Here is a 20,841-nt window from a genome sequence, read left to right on the forward strand (position 1 = left end):
CCAAATTTCACAGTGAAGAAAAAAAATAGAAATGTGGTCAAAGGTTTATCTGTAAAGATATTCATCAAAAGTTAGCAACCATGCAAAAGGAAAAAAAAAAACCAACTTAAAACAACATTCAACATTAAGGGCGCCAGTCAACAAGAGGGTGAGCAGTCAGGAATAGGCAGAAACACTATTTCTTTTTCTTATTGGATATTGGAGCTTCACGTTTGTTAGTATAGTTACTTAGAATAATTTGCTTAAGTAACCTATATTAAGATTGAGAATTTGAGTGCATTTTCTGAAAAATCATTACATCATAAAGGGTCTTTGAAATTGTTCCCAAAAAGAACTGTAAAAGCATTTATTACAACTCTGATATGTAACACATTGCTGCCACTTGCTTTTAGGGAAGGAAGACCAGCATGGTGGCTAAATTAGCAGCATTCGGGGATAAATGGGTGGCAGTTAATTGTGAAAGTAGCTGTGGCAAAATGAAAGATTTCCTTTGCTACTCTCACACATAAGCAATCAACTGTAGCACACTCTGGGAAGACGTTTGCAAGCCAGATGCCTTCCATGTGGAAGTGATTTAACCTCCTAATTAAGGTCACATTTACAGATAAAAACAGGAAGGAAGCCAGGTTGACAGGGGTATCATACCAAAAGCCAGGGTAAGCCTTTGAAGGATATAAGATGAAGGTAGTTGGGGTTCGGAAGGAAGTGGTTTTGTAGACCCTGTTTGGTCTTGGTTGTTTAGTGGTCATTATTGGAGTGGTGTCTTTGGCCCATTAAAGGTTTAATTCTGACATATTTATAGAGAACGAGAGACGAGATTTGTATGGATTTGGTAGTACTCCTGTTGTTGGTTACCCAAAATTTACTCCTAACCTTTTATGAAGAGTTATTCACCTTCTAGAAGCTTTGCCTACTTGATATTTGAACTTTAAGATTTTAATCCAATAGGCTTTTCACATACAGACTAACTCATTTAAAGATAAGTTTTCTAAATACTTTTAACAGAGAATTATGAAATGAGAAGAAAGACAAAAGAGGAATAGCTTTGGATTTGGTACCTGTGCCAGCACTATTAGGACCAAAATAGAGAAAGGGAAGAGGAACATTTCAGAGATTTGTTTTGTTCATGCTGAAACATCTGTAGAGGAATGTTTTACTTTAGGTTAGACTGGACCGATTTATTTTAATCCTATGGAAATAGATATATAGCTAAGTTTTTACCAAAAAAGAATAATTTAATTAAATTCTCATTGTATTATGAAGGTTTATTGATAGTTTAATACTATACATAAAAATAAACAAAACAGAACACAGAAAAGAGTGTGCCTATTGGTGATATTTCTTTATTTTTGCAAATCAGCGGTGTGTAATAGAAAAATTAAATCCAGGCTTGCTTAAACTGTATTTGAAGCTGATGTTATTATCCTTGAGTTAAACAAATATAATTTATATTTGCTATTTCAACAGAGTTACCATGGAAGATTAAAAACTAAAAAACAAACAAAAACAAAATCTACCTGCTTTTCAAAAACTATGTGTGTTTGAGAATTTTATCACATTATTGATTAATTGAAATAGAATAATGTACTTTTAGGTTTGGGGTAGTTGATTATTCAAGACCTGTGTTATATTGTGTTCAATAATCTGATTTTCAATATAAAAAGGGTATTAGAATCAGAATTCTATTTTAGGTTAGTAAGGTGATGGAAAACACCTTCAAAATAAATTAAAAGTTTCCCTTTAGTTTTTTTTTCATGCTGAAAGACAATAGAGTATATTTGTGGCTTTATAATGTTGTAATGTCTCTAATTGGTTTCTGTTTAAAATTTATGAATGAATAAATAAGTACAGAATTATGTGTGTTTTGTGCACACACACATGTATCTATGTAGTTGCAGTCTTAGAGAGATAAGTTACTATTTTTTTGGACAACACAGATGAGGTTGAGAAATTAGAGTCAGGAAGAAAAGGAAAAGCCAGCCCAGACAGCAAGATTGATGACTGAGTTTGAGGGCAAGAATAGAATGAATTGATCAGCGGTTCCCTTCTTACTCCCCATAGGCCTAGTTGCCCTCCTCACCCCCGCCACATCTCACCTTTCTACAGCTCTAGTCTGAGAAGTCAGAAGGGAATTTTAAAAATGAAAATGTGCAGGAAAACATTAATTTTCTGATTCAGAATTTTAGAATCAGAGATAGACTTTAACATCAGTGAGTCTCAAGATGAGATTTTCAGATGAGTGAACTAAGCCCAGAAGAAGAAAAGTGTTTTGCTAGTCAGCAGGAAAAGTGATCCTAGCATCAAAGACTTGGTTTCCAGGTCAAGATCATTTTTATGACTACATTCTGGGAGAATATTAGTAAAAATTAAACTAAAAACTTCTTTGTGATTAATCTCTTTGTTGTAGGCAGGGATGCTGCATCTGCCACTGAGGGAGAGGTTGGGAAAGACATTTATATATGTGTTTTTTTAAGTTTTAAAAAATTTATCTTTGTTTTTGAAAGTATTACAGATGTCCTCTTTTTTCCCCATTGACACTCCTTCCCCAGTCCTGACCCCTCACCAGGCCTTCACCCCACTATTGTCCATGGGTTATGCATATATACATATAAGTTCTTTGGTTGATCTCTTCCCTCCCTCACTTATGTTACATGCTTCCATGTCTTTCGATCTATTTTGTTTGTCAGTTTATTTTGTTCATTTGGTTCCACATATAAATAATATCATGTGATATTGTCTTTCTCTGACTGGCTTATTTCACCTAGCATAATACTTTCCAAGTCCCTCCATGCTGTCTCAAAGGGTAAGAGATCCTTCTTTTTTACAGTTTGCACAGTATTCCATGGTGTAAGTGTACTTCAGCTTTTTTATCCACTCATGCACTGACGGGCTGTTTCCAGATCTTAGCTATTGTAAATTGAGCTGCTATGAACATAGGGGTGCATACATTCTTTCTGATTGGTATTTCTGGCTTCTTAGGATGTATTCCCAGAAGTGGGAATGACTGGGTCAAATGGCAGCTCTATTTTTAATTTTTTGAGGAAACTCCACACTATTTTCCATAGTGGCTGTGCCAAGCTGCATTCCCACCAGCAGTGTACTAGGGTTCCTTTTTCTCCACATCCTCGCCAGCACTTGTTTGTTGATTTATTGATGGTAGCCATTCTGGCAGGTGTGAGGGGCATATCATTGTTATTTTAATTTGCAACTCTGTGTTGATTAGTGACATTGAGCATTTTTTCATATGTGTCTTGGACATTTGTATGTCCACTTTGGAGAAGTGTCTGTTCAGGTCCTCTGCCCATTTTTGATTGGATTGTTTGTCCTTTTGTTGAGTTGTATTGAGTACTTTATATATTTTGGAAATTAACTCCTTATCAGCTATTTTATTAGCAAATATGTTTTCCCATACATTGGGTTCCCTTTTCATTTTGATGCTGGTTTCTTTTGCTGTGCAGAAGCTTTTTATTTTGATGTAGTCCCATTCATTTATTTTTTCCTTTGTTTCTCCTGCCCTACGCATTGTATCAGTGAAAATTTTGCTATGTGAGATGACCTTTAAACCAAACAGGGGTTCTTTTTCTGGAAGAGAACAAAATATTGCTCATATAGAGGAGTCATCTGATATTATGTGACATTTACCCTTGATCTTCTTAGAGGTAATTTGGGAAGTCTTCATTAGACAAAACCAGATTCTTTCCATATGGTGCCTTACACACCTAATGATTCTAGAGAATCAGCTCCTACATCTTGCTGGTGCTGCCCTTGTGTTATGTATGTTTCAAGCTCTTCAGATTGATTGTGAATCTTTGGCCTCAGGCTGCACTTGATGTCACAGGTCTTTCTGGTTTCATTTATGTATACACAAGGGAATTTGCTTTCCTGTCTTTGAAGCTATATTGATGCATCTTGACCTTCTAAGCCATGTAAAACCACCTACCAGACCATTTAAAACCCAAAGCTCCAGTGCATGAAACATTCATAGGAAAGGGAATAAATTTCTGCTAGAATTATTTATAATTCTCTAGTATACAATTTAATATACAAATGTACACTTTAATCATACCAAATCACCCTTCCTGAAAAAGGCATTTGCTACATGCATATATGCATATAAATTGTTTGTAGGTGAAAAACATTGATGAATATCCTATGTATACTGTACATAAATTTACTAGTATTATTTATACATGAGATTTTCCATTAGGAAACATCATTCAATAAATATTTATCAGACACCTACTATGTAACAGGCACAGTGGGTTTGCCTTGGGTGAAAAAGGCCATAATGTCCATGTTCTTGTGGAATTTACATAATTATTCTCTGCAAATGATGCCTTTATGAAGGAGAAAATAATTCTGAGCCCTGGATTCGCTATTTTGGACTATTTACACATTCATGTTTTTAATAACTATAAGCTTTTATTAAAATAGAAGAGGCCCAGTGCACAGATTGGTGCACTGGTGGGGTTCTCAGCCTGACCTGTGGGGATCCAGCTGAAACTGGCTCTCCGAAATCCCCCAAGGGGTCCCAGATTGTAAGAGGGTGCAGGCCAGGCCGAGGGACCCCACTGGTGCACAATCAGGGCCAGGGAGGGACCGCAAAAGGGCTCCAGGGTATGTCCACCTTGTCTAGCCCAGTCCCAATGGGGGGCAATCGGGGCAGATCAGAGCAGGCCGTCCAGGGAGGGACCGCGGGAAGTTGGCAAGCTGGAGAGGGACCGCAGGAGGACTCCAGGGCTTATCCAGCTTGTCTTGCCCAGTCCCAATTGGCTGGACCCCAGCAGCCATCTAACCTTGTGGTCGCAGTGTCTGCCCCCTGGTGGTCAGTGCACGTCATAGCAACTGGTTGAACGGTTGAACGGTTGGACACTTAACATATTAGGCTTTATTTATTTATTTTTTTAAAAAATACATTTTATTGATTTTTTACAGAGAGGAAGGGAGAGAGATAGTTAGAACCATCGATGAGAGAGAAACATTAATCAGCTGCCTCCTACACACCTCCTAACAGGGATGTGCCCGCAACTAAGGTACATGCCCTTGACCAGAATTGAACCTGGGACCTTTCAGTCTGCAGGCCGATTCTCTATCCACTGAGCCAAACTGGTCAGGGCATGGCTTTATTATATAGGATAATGTATAGACCTAGAGACATGAACAGACTCTCGAACCTCAGAGGGAAGGCAGGGGAGGGTGGGCGGGAAGAGATCAACCAATGAACTTGTATGCATATATGCAAAACCCGTGTACGCAGACAGTGGGTTGGTGAGGGCCTGGGGAGGATGGGAGTGGGCTGGAAGAGGTTAATGGGGGGAAAAGGGGAACCTATGTAATACTTTCAACAATAATATTTATACAGAAATAAGTATACAAATCAAGTGTACAGCTCAGAGCATTTTCATCAAGTGAACACAGTCATGAAATCAAAAACCAGGTCAAGAAACAGAACATAATTACTGAGTAAATTAAGCAAGACCAAAAATTACATGTATATGATTCCATTTATATAAAATGCAGTAAAGTACAGGCAATGGTTGCTGGGGGATTAAGGAGCATGAGATGGAGGGATTACAAAGAGGCATGAGAAAACTTCTGAGAGTGATGGGATATGCTTACTCTCTTGATTGATGTTTTCAGAGGTCTATATAGATCAAAATGTATCCAATTGTACACTGTGAGATAGCCCATTTATTGTCTATCAATCATATTTTTCAAAAGTTGTACTTTTTTTAATTTGCAAAATTAATTTTGGGAGTAATTACTCAGAAGGGACATGAGGAAGCCTTCTGGTTTGATAGTTTTCTTTGGCCTGATATAGGTATATAGGCAAAAAAAAAAAAAAGTAGCAAAAAAAAATAAATAAAAGCTGTGTATTTCAGATTTGTGCATTTCACTGTATTTAAGTTGCAACTTCATAAAAATAAATTTTACAAAAAAAGTTAAAAATAAAAATAATAGTAACAGAACATTATCATGCCCCAGAAGCCCCTTTTTAAACCTGATCCAGTTACCAAACTTCCCAAGTTAACCACTTTTTTGACTTTTAGCAACATAGACTAGTTTTGCTTTTTAAAATCCTCACCTGAGGACAGTTTACTGATTTGTTTAAGGAAGGGAGGTAAAGAGGGAGGGAAGGAGGGAGGGGGTGAGAGAGAGAGAAACATCGATCAGCTGCCTCCCATAAGCGCCCTGATAGGGGATCAAACCCACAACCTAGGTGTGTGCCCTGACTGAAATTGAACCCATAACCTTTTGGTGCATGGGATGACACTCCAACCTACTGAGCCTCACTGGTCAGAGCTAGTTTTGCTTTGTTTTGAACTTTATGGAAATGAAATAATATGGTATATTATCTTTTGTGTTTGCCTTCATGCGCTTAGCATTATGCTTGTGAGATTTATCTGACTTGTTATTTGTGGTTGGGTTCATTCATCCTCCTTGCTATGTAGTATTCCATTGTATAGTATAATTCATTATTTATTTTATCATTAAGGACATTTGGACTATTTCTAGTTGTTGTCTGTTACTGAAAATGTCACTATCAAGATTTGTGTACATGTCTTTAGGTGAACATTTCTGTTGTGGATACACTTTTGAGTTGGAGTGCTGGGTCACAGATTATGTACATATTCACCTGTATTACATACTGCCAAGCAGTTTTCTAAAGTTTTATACCAAGGTACAGTCCCACCAGTAGTGTATAAAAGTTTATTACTCTATATCCTTGCCAAATATGTCATTATGTGCTTTTTCATTTTTTGTTTGTATTTTAAGTTTAAAAAACTAGCAATTGGGCTTTATGATAAACAATGAGGCATCATCAAATTTATAGCAACAGTGATAATCCCTTGGATTTTTGGTCTATGCCAGTGATTCAGAATGGTATCATATTGAATTACAAACTCTATTTAACTGTTGCCAGAATTAAAGCCACTGTGTACAATGGAAAATCCTGTAAAAGTTTGCCTTTCTTACATTTGAAGTCATGGCTTTTTCAAGCCAGCAATAGTAGACCACTTTTTTTTTCAATAGGTCCAAGTTAGAACAAGTAAAAAATGCTTACAGGTCCCTTTTTTAAATTTCAAAATACACATAACTTTACTGAGACCTAGGGAAGAAATATATAGTTGGATGAGAGATATCAAGTGGAAATTTGGAGCAACTACTGGCCAGTAAATGATTAACATCTGACCATATTTGAGAAATGGCTGTTGGGAGATAGCTGCCATCCTGAAATAGCTTGTCAACCATATTGTAAAGCCAGGAAGGCTAACTCTTAGACCAAGACCCTTAAGAGGGAGCTGTAATGGCAAACCATCCAGCCCCTACCCCCTACCCTGCTTTAACTGCACATTACAAAGGAGGAATTGTACATATAATGGATTCAGGCCCCAGGCCCGTCCAGAAGGGCCCAGTTGAAGTAAAGAAGAACCCTATTCTTGGAAAGATGCTGATGGTTTCCCCTTTCTTTTCAGTCCAAGATTTACACTCGCACACCAACCTTATATTTGGACTTCAAATTGGACCAAGGAGCAAAGCATTCCCAGCCTGTTCCTAAAGGTATGATGGGTTCTGGGGTTTAGTGATCATTTCAGGAAAAAAGGAGGGAGGGTACTTGCTCTGGAATGTTCTTGATTCTGAACCTCAGCACAAAGGTCTATGAATTTAGTCTATGTTAAATTATGTGTAAACTAGCCAATATTGATGGGTCCTTTCAAGTTATGAAAATCATAGAATATTAGGGCAGGACCCTCTGGGCCACTTCCCTCATTTTACAGGTATGAACACCAAGACCTAACAATTAGCTAGGTATCAAGGCCACGTAAAGGCTTACTGGACAAGGCAGGGTTTTTACGCATGTCTCCTGACTTCCTGGCTACTATTGATTTGCAGTGTTCCTGGAGGCAAATTCAGACCTTCTTACTTATGAGCAAGCACATCTTTAATTGAGATACACATCTTTGATTGAGGTACACACATCTTTGATTGAGATATACACATTTCTTGAAAAAATATTGCTATGGAATACTTACCTTTATGTTGACATTTAAGTACAAAGAATACTAGTAATTAGAAAACTCCCAGGAATTTAAGGCCAATTTTATTAAAAAAAAAATAGAACCAGAGACCTGGAAACATGGAACAGACTACTGGATCTCAGAGGGAAGAGGGAAGGAGCGGGGTGTGGGAAGAGATTAACCAAAGAATTTACACACATATATGCCGTGCCCTTGAACACAGACAATAGGGTATTGAAGGCCTGAGGTGGGGAGGGAAATGGGTGGAAAGGGCAAGTGGGAAAAAAGGGAGGACATCTATAATACTTTCAACAATAAAGATTTAAAAAAAGAACACTTAAAAGAATGGTTACACCTGAGGTTATTAGACAGCAACCTCAGACTCATTATTTTCTTCTTTGTTTTTTTTTTTTCCATTCTGCTTATTAACAAACAAAAACAAATTAAGTCATTCACTTAAACATATGCCTACCCTTATACATAATTTTTATGACAATAAGTGTGGTAGCATACATACTTTAATTTTTTCTTTTTGTTTTGAGTTTGCGTCCCCACATTCCCTTTTCCTCCCTTACCAGCCCATAGTAATACCTTCTCTATATATCCCACAACTAGGGGAAATCACAGATGTATCCACACTTACTTTTGTACACTAACATATATATGCATGTAAATATACACATTTTGGGGGTTATTTTGTTATTGTTTTACTAAAACTCATGTATGTATAAGGAATAGTTGTAAAATTCAATGAACTAATGAACTCTAAAACTGAGAGGCAGAAGGAAAATGAGCGGGATTAAGCCAAGGAATGTAGGCCAAGTAAAGCTCTCACTAGGGACCTTTGCAAGAATTGGGAACCTCCATGGAAATGAGAGCAAATGCCACAGAAAATGATTTACATATTTAAAAGCAAAGTTTTACATTTTTTATGTTTGACTAAGGGAGTTCTGACTTAAATATGTTACTGATTAAACTGTCCTACAGGGCCAGAGGTAAAATGTGACCTCCATCCCAGCTCATTTTCTTTCTTATTGCCTGAGGAAAGGGAAGAGTTTCCCAGCTGCAAAGAGCCAGTAGCTTGGAGAGGACATTTGTAGAAGACAGGAAACTGTAGGGCCAGTGACCTCTGACAGCACAATAAAAATGTGGGGATGGTATCATTCCTAGTGCAGGACATAAAAGTGGGAGGAGAGGTGGGGGAAGAAAGTGAAGAAGAATTTGAAAATCTCACAAGATAACTCTTTGCTGATGCAAGGCAGAGAAGGAAATCTAATAAAATGTGGTGGTTCTTAAACAATTTGGCTCTTACTTTGCTGTAGTTTTAAGAAACAATGCTTGATGGAATTAATCTAAGTTTAACAGAAGCAAGAGCAGAAGAACATGTTAAAAAGAAGGGGGGGGGGGAGGAAATCGCCCCTGTTCCTATACCATTCCCTCTAACCCTGTGTCTTCCAACTAATAGCATGAATTATGTTATTACTAATGAAGTTGGATTCTATATCCTAATAGGAGACTTTTTTTCACAGGGCAAAAATAGGTGAATGTACTTTATAGATTGACTTGGCCATTCCTTTAAGCAAATATTTGGTCCTTTTGGATCATGTAAGAAAATAAACAGGGAAAGAAAACAGACCCAGGCAATTATGTGTAGACTAGTTTTCTGCTTGGAGGGTAAGTAGGAATGAAGCAAAGTGGGTAGAGGAGACATGGTATTAGAACAATCAAAATAGTCCCAAATAAAAATCTAGTTTAGCAGGTGAAAACTTTGAGGTTCTGTCAAATTCAGAAACCATTACTTTTTAATACCTTATATAAATTACAATGTGTCCTTACAATAGAATGCTTTTCAGTCCTTCCCAAGGATGAGTTATTTATCTAAATTTTTACATGGAAATGTATCCAAACAGATTATTGAGTTAATTCTCATTTTTAAGCAAACAATATATAGTGTATAAAAGATAAAAGAAACTTAAAGTACAAATACAGAAATACTAACAATATTCATGTCAGGATAAGTATGAAGATTGCAGAAAGATTTTTTTTGTTTCGATAACATCCCATACTTTCATGGTATTAAAATACAGGGATGGGCAAAAGAGGGTTTACAGTTGTTCATACAGAAGAATACACGCAGATTATTACAATAGCTTTATTAACTCAAAAGAATTTCATTCACAATTATAAACATACTTTTGTCCACACCTGTATTTTCAAGTTAATGTGTATTACTTTTTATAATGGAAAAATCAATAAGATATTTATACTTTGAAAAAGAAATTTAAACAATTTTCCATGGTGAAAATTTTAAAAAGCAGCTAAGGAAGGGAAGGAATGGGTTTTGTTTCAGAATTTAATATAAATCAGGCTAAATAGGACTAGGGAAGCTTAGCATCAGTACAAAGCAGAGAGAGAAGTCCTCTAGTAGAGCCAGCCCATCCTGATAAGACACATGGAATTGGGGCTGTAAATTGTTAGCATGTATTTTTACATCTACCACGAACCTCCCTCCCTGAAATTACATGACTTGAAAATTTGGCTGTGCCTTATTCATCTTCCTATCTCTACCCACAATGAGTGGTAAATGTTCACTGAATGATGGATGGTAGACCGAACTTAGAAGACTGAGCGAGTAGGTCAGTAAGGGAGAAAAAGTGTGAGTGAGCTATGAGCATATCGTATTACTTCCAGAGGCTTTAAAACTTATTCTAATAAAACCTCAGAGAGAAAAAACTGTGTCCTCTATTAGAGGACTCAGTTAGAGCCCTGCTCTTCCACCTTGAACTCTGCCCTGTATTCACTTCCCAGGTTCTTCCCTGCCCTTCCCTTCCCTTCTCTTCTCAGGTTCTTCCCTTCCCTTCCCTTCCCTTCCCTTCCCTTCCCTTCCCTTCCCTTCCCTTCCCTTCCCTTCCCTTCCCTTCCCTCCCCTCCCCTCCCTCCCCTCCCCTTCCCTTCCCTTCCCTCCCCTCCCCTCCCTTCCCCTTCCCCTCCCCTCCCCTCCCCTTCCCTTCCCCTCCCCTCCCCTCCCCTCCCCTCCCCTCCCCTCCCCTTCCCTTCCCTTCCCTTCCCTTCCCTCCCTCCCCTCCCCTCCCTCCCCTCCCTTCCCTTCCCTCCCTCCCTCCCCTCCCTTCCCCTTCCCTCCCCTCCCTCCCTTCCCTTCCCCTCCCTCCCCTCCCCTCCCCTCCCTCCCCTCCCCTCCCCTTCCCTTCCCTTCCCTTCCCTTCCCTTCCCTTCCCTTCCCTTCCCTTCCCTTCCCTTCCCTTCCCTTCCCTTCCCTTCCCTTCCCTTCCCTCTTCCCTTCCCTTCCCTTCCCTTTTTTTTTTTTATTATTGGCAGTATTACAGATATGTCTCCCATTTTGTCTCTCTTTGACCCTCTCTCGGCTCTTTTCCTTTTCCACTGAAGGCATGGAGTGACATCCTAATTCCATTTTGAGCTTGCCATTTATAGATTCATGTCTCTCAGTGGTACCAGAGGATCTCTTCTGGGCTATGAGTACAATACATAAATGTCCATGAAAATCCAGTGCTGGTACTCAAAGATCCAAAGGCAGGTGGTTCATGGTTCTGAGCCCTTGGCTCCATGGGTCACAGTAGGAATTTGGTGAGTGCTGTGTACCCTCTTCACAGAAAAGTTTCCACACTAGAAAAATTGTGGGGACAGTTCCAGGGAGTGCACAGGCTGTCTAAAACCTATTTGTGGCCCCATGGATTATGCATCCCTGGATCTCATACTTTATTTTATGATAGATAAGAAGAAATGAGTTCACTGAAAACTAACGTGCAACTAAGTAAAGGAAAGCATATTTCTAGCATTTGGTTCCTGGAGAGAAAGAAGCACAATGAACTATAGATAAGCCAGATTGGTGTGTTGCAGTTATTAGCATGATGTTACAACTGGAAGGAACAGTTTGTTAATATAGCAGTTGGCATATAGATATATAGATATATATTGCCAAGAAAATTGTACACTGTCTATTTGGGTGGCTCTACAACATTTGGGGCCAAATCATTTAGGTTTAGGAATGTGTGGGTGTGTCCATGTGTGAGTGTGTGTTTTAAACAGTTCACAGAACTTAAATTTTTAAATATATGCCTAAAAGGAAATAAAGGATTTCATCTCCAAATTTATCTTTTATATCTGTTATATAAATTTATACATTTATATTTCATATATTTATATTTCATATAGATATTGTTAAATATTGTTATATCTTTGTTCCTTTTGGTATTGTAGACACTAACCTTTTAATTTTGCTGGTCCTTTTTCAGGGTGGACAAGCTTCATTTATACCATTTCTGGAAATGCATATATTGGTAAGTGATGTGTACGCTACTTTGGGTTCAATAGCAATATAATTTAAATTACCGAAGGGGAGGAAAGGTAGGAAAGATGGGATGAACCTTTTTATGTAATTAAATACTACACTTCCTTCTGTCCAGCATCAGCTCTCTTTACATCCTAGTATATCCCGGTACACCCAGAGTGGGTCACCACTCAGCTTCCAGCATGTTCAGAGAGGGAGGAGAAGACAAACACCAGTCATGACATCAGCCATTTCACTGTGGCCTGTGTGCAGATATAAGGTCCAGGCATGATTACGTGGGTTGACACTTTGCTAAGATCTTGACAACCTCCATACTGATAAAGGGATGGAGTTCTAGCAGGCTCCCAGGGGTGGAAGGTGGTTTTCTCTTATTCTAAGGGTTGTATATACTAGTATGTCGCTTGTTGAGTCTAGTCTAGAAGGGATGTTCAAGACTCAAGCAACTCTCATTTTATAGATGAAGAAAGTGAAGTCTAAAGAAAGTTATTTAACTTGCTAAGGTTAGATCCAGGACCAGAACCAAGAGTTCCTCACTCCACCCTACACTCCACCCTACACTCCACCCCATATTCTTTGTACAATGACAATGCAGTGACCATACCATCTAGCTTGTCATCCTAGCTCCTCAGGGCCCACTGACCAACTTCCTGCTGTCAGTAATGTCTATGTCTCTTGGCTTGAGACTTTTTATGAAACCTGGGAAGGCTGTTCTAGCCCCAGCCAGTGCTGGAGAATTGACATTCCTGGGAGCTACCTCACTCGTCAGGTGGGATGACTCTGAGCCTGTGAGTGAGGCCTTTTCCTAAAGTTTCCTGTGGGATTATGTTCAAGCAGCCCACTGTGGGTGTGTGTTTGATAACACCCTTCATTGTCTGCCTTCCCTTTCCTAACTTTCTTGGACTGGTGTTTCCTAGGACTGCCTCCCAAATAAACACCTTGTACTCAAATATGCATGAAAGGCTTTGCTTCTGGGAAGACCTAAAATAAAAGAACCAGCTTTACCTCTCGCCTTTCCTACCCTATATGGACAGTGAAGGGTGGTGTGGATGGGGGGTGGGGGACAGTACCTGACTGCTCCAAGGGATTCTGTTTCTGAGAGCTACAGACCTGAGGCTTGGTTCTTTAGATTATCTGATGCTGACCAGAACCTTATTGTCCTGAGGGCTCAATGATTAAGGGAGTGAGTGTGAAAGGGGGAAGGAGGCAGGTGAGTCAGGTGCTGGATGAGGCCAGTTTGAATCAAAAGGAAAGACATTAGAAAAGGTCATATTGAAAAAATTAAGTTACATCATGAAATACTACTCTTTTACGTTTAAACATGTAAAAACTTTCTTAGTGGGCACTACAAAAATAACATTTGATTCTGGTTAAAATGTTGTAAGGAGAAAGGGGAGAAAAATTAACAAATAATCCCAAACCCATTTTAATCAGTAGTTATAGCCTTGTTTTCTGACCTTAATTAAGTCTAAGAATTTATAGGTAAAAAGCTCAACAGTTCAAGGGGGGCGGGGAGAGAATGAATTACACATCGATTTGTTGTTCTGTAGGTGAGGCATATTTTCCTGAGTCATCTCTACTCACTGGCCTGGTCCCTCTCATGACCATGAGCCACAAATGCAACACATCTGGCAGGAAATGGGGTCACAGTCTATAGCATGGGAGTGAACTTGCATCTGTCCAGAGTAAACTGGACCTTGGAGAGAATCCAGCTCATAAAATGGGCCTCTTGGGATTCTGCTTTAGCCAATGAGTGACTGGCCAGATTACCTCATTTGAATATTATCTCCTTCCTTTCCTTCTGTGGACCTCCTAACAGAGATGTTAATGAGAAAAACAAAAGGGCAAAAACAAATCACTAGAGAAAAAGAAATGACAAAGTAGAAATAGCTATTGAATGTATACTGATTTATAAAATCTATAGAGAGAATTCAGAAAATGCTTTCTGACTTTGCCTCAATTTTATCTTCCTTATAAAACCAGGATGGTACCTGTCAGCCACAGATTGTAGGAGCTGATAAGCAAGTGATTATTCTTGTCAAAATGTCAAGCACCTCTATTCTGTTTAAATGGGTATTATAAATATATATACTTTGTGCATCAGGCTGCATTAAATAGACACTTTGGGCTCAGAAAATAATCTGAGGCAGTTCCATAAAATGGAGATTTAGGAGGACTATTAAAATATTAATTGATGCAGGAAGTGCTTAAAAGATGAACATCAGTAGATTTAGAGTATAGACAGGTGAAGTTTTGAACAGTAGAAAATGCTGGATGTCTAAGTTAGTCCAACAGTTTAAACTTCAAGGTGAGTATGGTGAAGCCATGGAATGGTCTTCTAATGACACCCTGAAGAAAAGAAGGAGTTAACAGAAATAAAATAAGTTGAGTAGAATTAATACTTTTTATTTTAAAAAGTATGCATTTGAGATGTCTTATGCTTGTCTGTGATCTTAATTTTTGATACATTGTTTTTTTCAAGCCTTCTAAGCTGGCAATTAAACAGTAGCTTTAGAAATTGTCCAGGAGAGAGGTATCTTTGACACAATCTTTTACTGAGGCAGAAAGTCCTGTGATCAGCTCTTAGCTGAAATCTTTGCAGTATATGATTTTAAAAATCCAAAGAAAAGAATAAAAAGAACTACATGGCCAGAAAACCAGTAGATCCCACAGATACTAGCACTGAACCCCTTCCTTATAGCTGTAGTGAAAATGGCATTACACATTAACACGGAGATCAAAAGGATAGAAAAGTTTAGATCCTGTATTCCTGAAGCTTGGGACAGTGTATCAGCCTGGATTCCAGTCCCCTAGAAGGACCATTATCAAGTTTACTGTTGGGGCTTGGAAAATATATTTAGGAATAAAAAATATTTGTGATTATTGAATTGACAGCTAACTGACTTATGGGTAGTAAAATGTTTCAAACTTATTTAATTAAGTAATTATTCATGCTTAGTTTGTGCTCAATTCTTTGCTTCTGGTTCTGGGTAGTATTAAGAAGTTTGACACAACTCCTGGATATCAAGAAAGGTGAGGAAACACACTAGAAGCCCTCCTAATTGACCTCCACTTACCCAAAATGAACTGGACTAACTAATGTGCTTCATTTCATGGTGATTACCTTGAGTGAGGTGCCTGAACACCAGGATAACCAGCTCCCTTAAGCTACCTGCCCATGGCCACTCCTTCCAGCCAAATCCAAGTGAATTTGGCAGTTATGAGTGCTCTCAAATCTGTTTATGCCAGTTGCACCAATAATTGCAATTATGCAGTTTAATTAAACAAGATGTAAATTAATGAAATAATGTGAAAAGTTAGTTTTTCTAGAACAGCTAAGTCAAATGCTATGTAAACATGGACTAAAGAAAAGTTTTGAATTAGTATGAGAGAGGTGACAGTAAAAGATTGGGGGAAACTATAATAATCTAGAAGGACTTCAGTGGCTCATTATGTACATGCTGTATAAGGAAAGATCGTGCTTCAATCCAATCAGCAGACCTGCCTTGGCTTTCTTTCTAAAAAATTGCCAAATGAAGGCACCATTACGCTTTCATTTAAAATAAAATGTTTAATACAGTTTGTCTTTTTCAGTTAATGAGCTTGATTGAATTAGATAAGAAGGCTACAACTGTATGTATAAAATTGATGATGTCAAAAATCTATGATGGAAGTACCAGAGTATGTGGACTAGACTAAATGGGGCAGCAGTTCTTACAAAGAGAAGTAAAAGAAAAGGGAAAGCTAGCGTGTAGGGGAAAGCTGCACAGCAATTAATCACATACTATAGATGTAGCACTAACTTTAAAATATGTTTTAAAATATTTTGCCCTTTTATAACTGTTTGGGCAAACAAAAATATTTATAATTCAGTTGTTTTCAGTTAAATTTGCCTTAACTGCACTATTAGGTTTAACATTCTTGGCCAAGCTTCTCAATGGAAACTATTTATTATCTGATTTGGCTCCATTTATCATTCAAAGTAGTCAGAAACAATAAAATATATTTTCTTGGAGACTTATTTCATTCTCAGGAGATAACCAGATGGGTTAAATAGCATAGAAATGACCTGATGATAGAATCAGTCTTTGCTTTCTTTGATCCTGTTTTAAATATTTCAGAAGAGAATACAGCAGGTAAGGTACACTTAGAATGATTAACCTGGAAACCCGACTCCAGTATCCGTAAGAAAGGATTTAAATTTTAAAAAATAAAACTAGTTTTATTTTTTAGGGGAGCATTTCAAAGGGGCTCTTCAGGATCAACACTGTGCTTCCTCTCCTGGATCAGCAAGGACAATAAGCAGAAATGACATTTCTTATAAAGCTAGAATGAGAGCTCATAGGAAAACACGAGTTCTTTGTTTCTAAATAAAGATTTTCTCACAGACCAATGAACACCATAGTCAAGCAAGCCCCTGGTAGGAGGTGCAGAAAAATCCCAATCCAGCATTCTTTTTGAGAGCTGTCTCTTGCCAGCTTACTCCATTAAAATATAGGGAAGGGGCTGTACAATTATTTGAGTCTATGTATCAGGAACCATCCTGCATGATGAAATTAGGGGCCAGGAGTAGACCATGTGAGTAATGGGTTTCATGTATGAATTAATTGAAGGTAAAGACATGATTCATTGCTCCCAGAAAATCTCAGTAAAACACACTTAATAAAATGCTGCTTTATATCACAGTTAAAAATATTACCCTCTGTATCTATTATTGTTCAAAAGTTTATAATGGTCTCTATTATCCATGAATGAGTGAGATCATATGGTATTTTCCCTTCATTGACTGGCTTATTTCACTTAGCATAATGCTCTCCAGTTCCATCCGTGCCGTTGCAAATGGTAAGAGTTCCTTCTTTAACAGACTGTCAAACTGCAGCGGGAAGGCCGGGCAGGGTTGGGGGGCAGGAGGGAGGGGGGTAAGAGATCAACCGAAGGACTTGTATGCATGCATATAAGCATAACCAATGGACATAAGACACTGGGGGGTGGGGGAGGCCAGGGGATTGTCAAGGGCGGGGGGGGGGGGGAGGACACATATGTAATACCCTTTGTAATACTTTAAGCAATAAAAAAAAATATTACCCGACTTTAAATGAGATTATTCTTAGATTCCCAGAACTCTCTTTTATTGTCAAATCCTTGCATGAGTGGAAAAATAAACAGAGTTCTATCATTCACTTCCATGGCATTTGTTGGCCTAAATCTTGGATAGAGGAAAAAGCCTTTAGTGGTATGCTGGGGCTGGCTCCTGCCAGCTTTCAAGAGCTGGTTGTGCACCTCTTCCCTGACCTCACATTGGTAGCTTGAAATTGGCCACAGTGGGAGCATTTACATCACATAAATTGGCACAAGCTGCAAATCAGATTTGTTCTCCCCCTTGTCTTCAAAAACTAGTTTTATTTTTTAAAATTTAAATTCTTTATTGTTTAAAATATTACATGTCTCCTTCCCCCCCCCATTGACCTCTCCCCAGCCACTCCCACCCCCCAGCACATGCTGTCACCCCCCTATACTGTCTGTGTCCATTGGTTATGCTTATATGCATGCATACAAATCCTTTGGTTGGTCTCTTACCCCTCCCCCCACCCCAAACCTCAGAGGCAAAACTAGTTGATTAGCACACCGCTGCCTCCGGGACAGAAGTTCTTGATCTTTTTTTGTGCCATGGACCCTTTTGACATTTGCCAAGGCCCCACCTCTGAACGATGTATTTTTTAACTCATTAAAGTCATTAAAACGTTAAAAGAACAAGTTTGTGATGTAGTTATATGTCTGCGTCTCTAACGGCATTTGAAATAACATGATCCAGCAGCCAGTATACTCTGAATTCTAATTAGTGATTAGCATAAAGTGTATTTTGAGATATCTGTGACACTGTAATGTGATACGAAAACATCTGTGGTTTCTACTGGAGACAAAATCATTGGTCCAGTTAATACTATTGTGCTTTGTTGGCTATATTCATAATTGAAAGAAAGACCACATTTCAGTTAGGTGTTAGTGAAAATAAAGATGTAATTTATCTCCCATCCTAGTTTGTGATTGCTCTGAATTCTATCCACAGACCCCTTGGGAACACATTAACTCTGGGTTGAGAACTCCTTCCCTATTAGAATCCTATTTCATGTTCGTGCACGTCAGAATGAACCCTGTTGCATCATATAGATTATCGGCAAATTGGAGGATTTCTCTAGAAAATATAGCTATATTTGGACTCCAAGCAATATTCACAAAATTCAAAAATTATGTTTCTGTTCATATAGCTCCTTCAGCAATTATTTTTATTTCAATAGGCACTTCCTTATTGATTATTATTGTCCTATAGGTGTATCTGCCTAGACATCTTTCTGAGCTTCTTACCCTACTTAGAATTTTCTTTCTGTTGTCTGTTCCCATGGCTATTCTGTCCTGCTTTAGCATCTTCATTCTCTAGCTTTCTCTTGACGAACCACTGTTGTAATCTTCAGGTCACTACATTATTCTGCTCCTAGTGAGAATCATATTAGATTCTTCTCTCCCCCACTGTTGCCAAATCCTTTAGATTATTTCTCAACTCTACCTCTCAAATCCACACCTATTTTTGTGTATCCACTCTCTCAGTTCAGACCATAATTCATTTTCACTTAGAGTGTTACAATAAACTCCCAATAGGTTATCCTAACTTCAGTCTTACCCCCTCCAACTTATTCTGTGCTCTGCTCCAAGAGTTATTTCTCCAAGATGCAGATCTCTCTCTCCTCTCTCTCTCTCTCCCTCCCTCTCTCCCTTCTCTCTCTCTCCCTTCTCTCTCTCTCTCTCTCTCTCTCCTCTCTCTCGCTCTCTCTCTCACATACACACACACACACACACACAGACACACACACAGACACATACACACAGACACACACACAGACACATACACACACACAGACACAGACACACACACAGACACACACATAGAGACACACACACAGACACATACACACACACACACAGACACACACACAGACACACACATAGAGACACACACACAGACACATACACACACACACACAGACACATACACACACACACACAGACACACACACACAGACACACACACACAGACACACACACAGACACACACACACACAGACACACACACACAGACACACACACATACACACATACACACACACACAGAGACACACACACAGAGACACACACAGACACACACACACAGACACACACACAGACACATACACACACTTTCATCAAAGGCCCTCCATTCTATGTGGATGAGCATGGCCTTCAGGTCTCACTTTGATCTACTTTTCCATCTACTTTTTTAAATCTACTTTTCTAGTCTACTTTTTCATCATTCTTCCCAGAAGAATGTTCCAGCAATTGTAGAAGATTCACTGTTCTCCCAGAGATGCCCTGCACATTCCCAGTGCCTTACCTTTGTACAGTCTGTCCTCTTATCTAGAATGCCCTTCATCCTAACTTTGCCTTTTGTGTGGTTCCTCTAGTATTGTAGAGCTCTGTTCTAGTCATAACTCCTCCACAACAAATTCCTAAGGTCCCTAGACCTGAATTAACCCCTGCATTCTCTGTTCTCTCATTGAACTTTGCTTATCACTTTATTGTTACCTTTAAGACATAATTTCATTTGTATTATCTCATCTGTGAGTCTTAGTATAGAAGGGATAGAAATGTATCCATCTTGAAGATTCCCCCACTCTCCCCTCCCCAGCATTTAGCACTGGGCCTTGTTCATAGTTCACTAGCTATCCAACTTATATTTCAATTGAATTGTTTATTATTTTGTTAATATTATTTTGTTTCTGCCAATGACATTTTGAATTATTTGTATACAAGGAATTTGCTTGGCATTTATTTGTATTTTCTCAGTACTAGAAATTGTAGGTGCTCAATAAATACTTATTGATGATAGCATTTACTCATTTCCCTAAATATGCTTAATTCTTATGAGGCTTATAACTTACTCAAGTAAATACTTTCTTATCATGTAATGGCAAGGACTTTGCTTATTAATTGATTACATAAAAGGTGTAATTGGAAGCATAGTGCAAGATTCACCTCCTTATTCTTTTCTACAATGGAAACCAGCCAGTTTCAGACTTTAATAATGTGCATTTAATCAACCAAGAGATTTAAGAATGCTGAGGGCCAACCCCAGCAGGTCCAGGGGTCCCCAAAGTTGTGGACAGAGTCGGCAAAGAAGGAATGACATGGAGACAGTGTTCAGTTGATCAGCAGCCTAGCCAGGATCTCTAGCCAAGTTCTGGTTAGGAACTCCAGCCAAGTTCTGTGTCCATGTTCTCTTGCTAGGTTCTCCAGCCAGGTTCTCCAGGTTCTCCAGCCAGGTTCTGTAGCCATGTTCCCTCGCTAGGTTCTCCAGCCAGGTTCTATCCAGGTTCTCCTGCCAAGTTCTGTTGCCAGGTTCTGTCCAGGTTCTATTGCCATGTTCTCTCGCTAGGTTTTCCAGCCAGGTTCTGTCCAGGTTCTCCT

The 20,841-nt window shown here is 38.8% G+C and overlaps 1 protein-coding gene across 2 annotated transcripts in view; it reads left to right on the top strand.

Moving 5' to 3' along the window:
* PIR (pirin) overlaps nucleotides 1-20,841 on the top strand; it is an 82,629-nt gene that overhangs the window by 47,958 nt on the left and 13,830 nt on the right. For both annotated transcript variants that reach the window (XM_036305443.1, XM_036305444.1), the window contains exons 6-7: nucleotides 7,479-7,563; nucleotides 12,293-12,337. In XM_036305443.1, coding sequence (XP_036161336.1) covers nucleotides 7,479-7,563; nucleotides 12,293-12,337 — 130 coding nt within the window. The remainder of the gene's footprint in view (nucleotides 1-7,478; nucleotides 7,564-12,292; nucleotides 12,338-20,841) is intronic.

Source organism: Myotis myotis, unplaced genomic scaffold (genome assembly GCF_014108235.1).
Source record: "Myotis myotis isolate mMyoMyo1 unplaced genomic scaffold, mMyoMyo1.p scaffold_m19_p_4, whole genome shotgun sequence".
NCBI lineage: Eukaryota > Metazoa > Chordata > Mammalia > Chiroptera > Vespertilionidae > Myotis > Myotis myotis.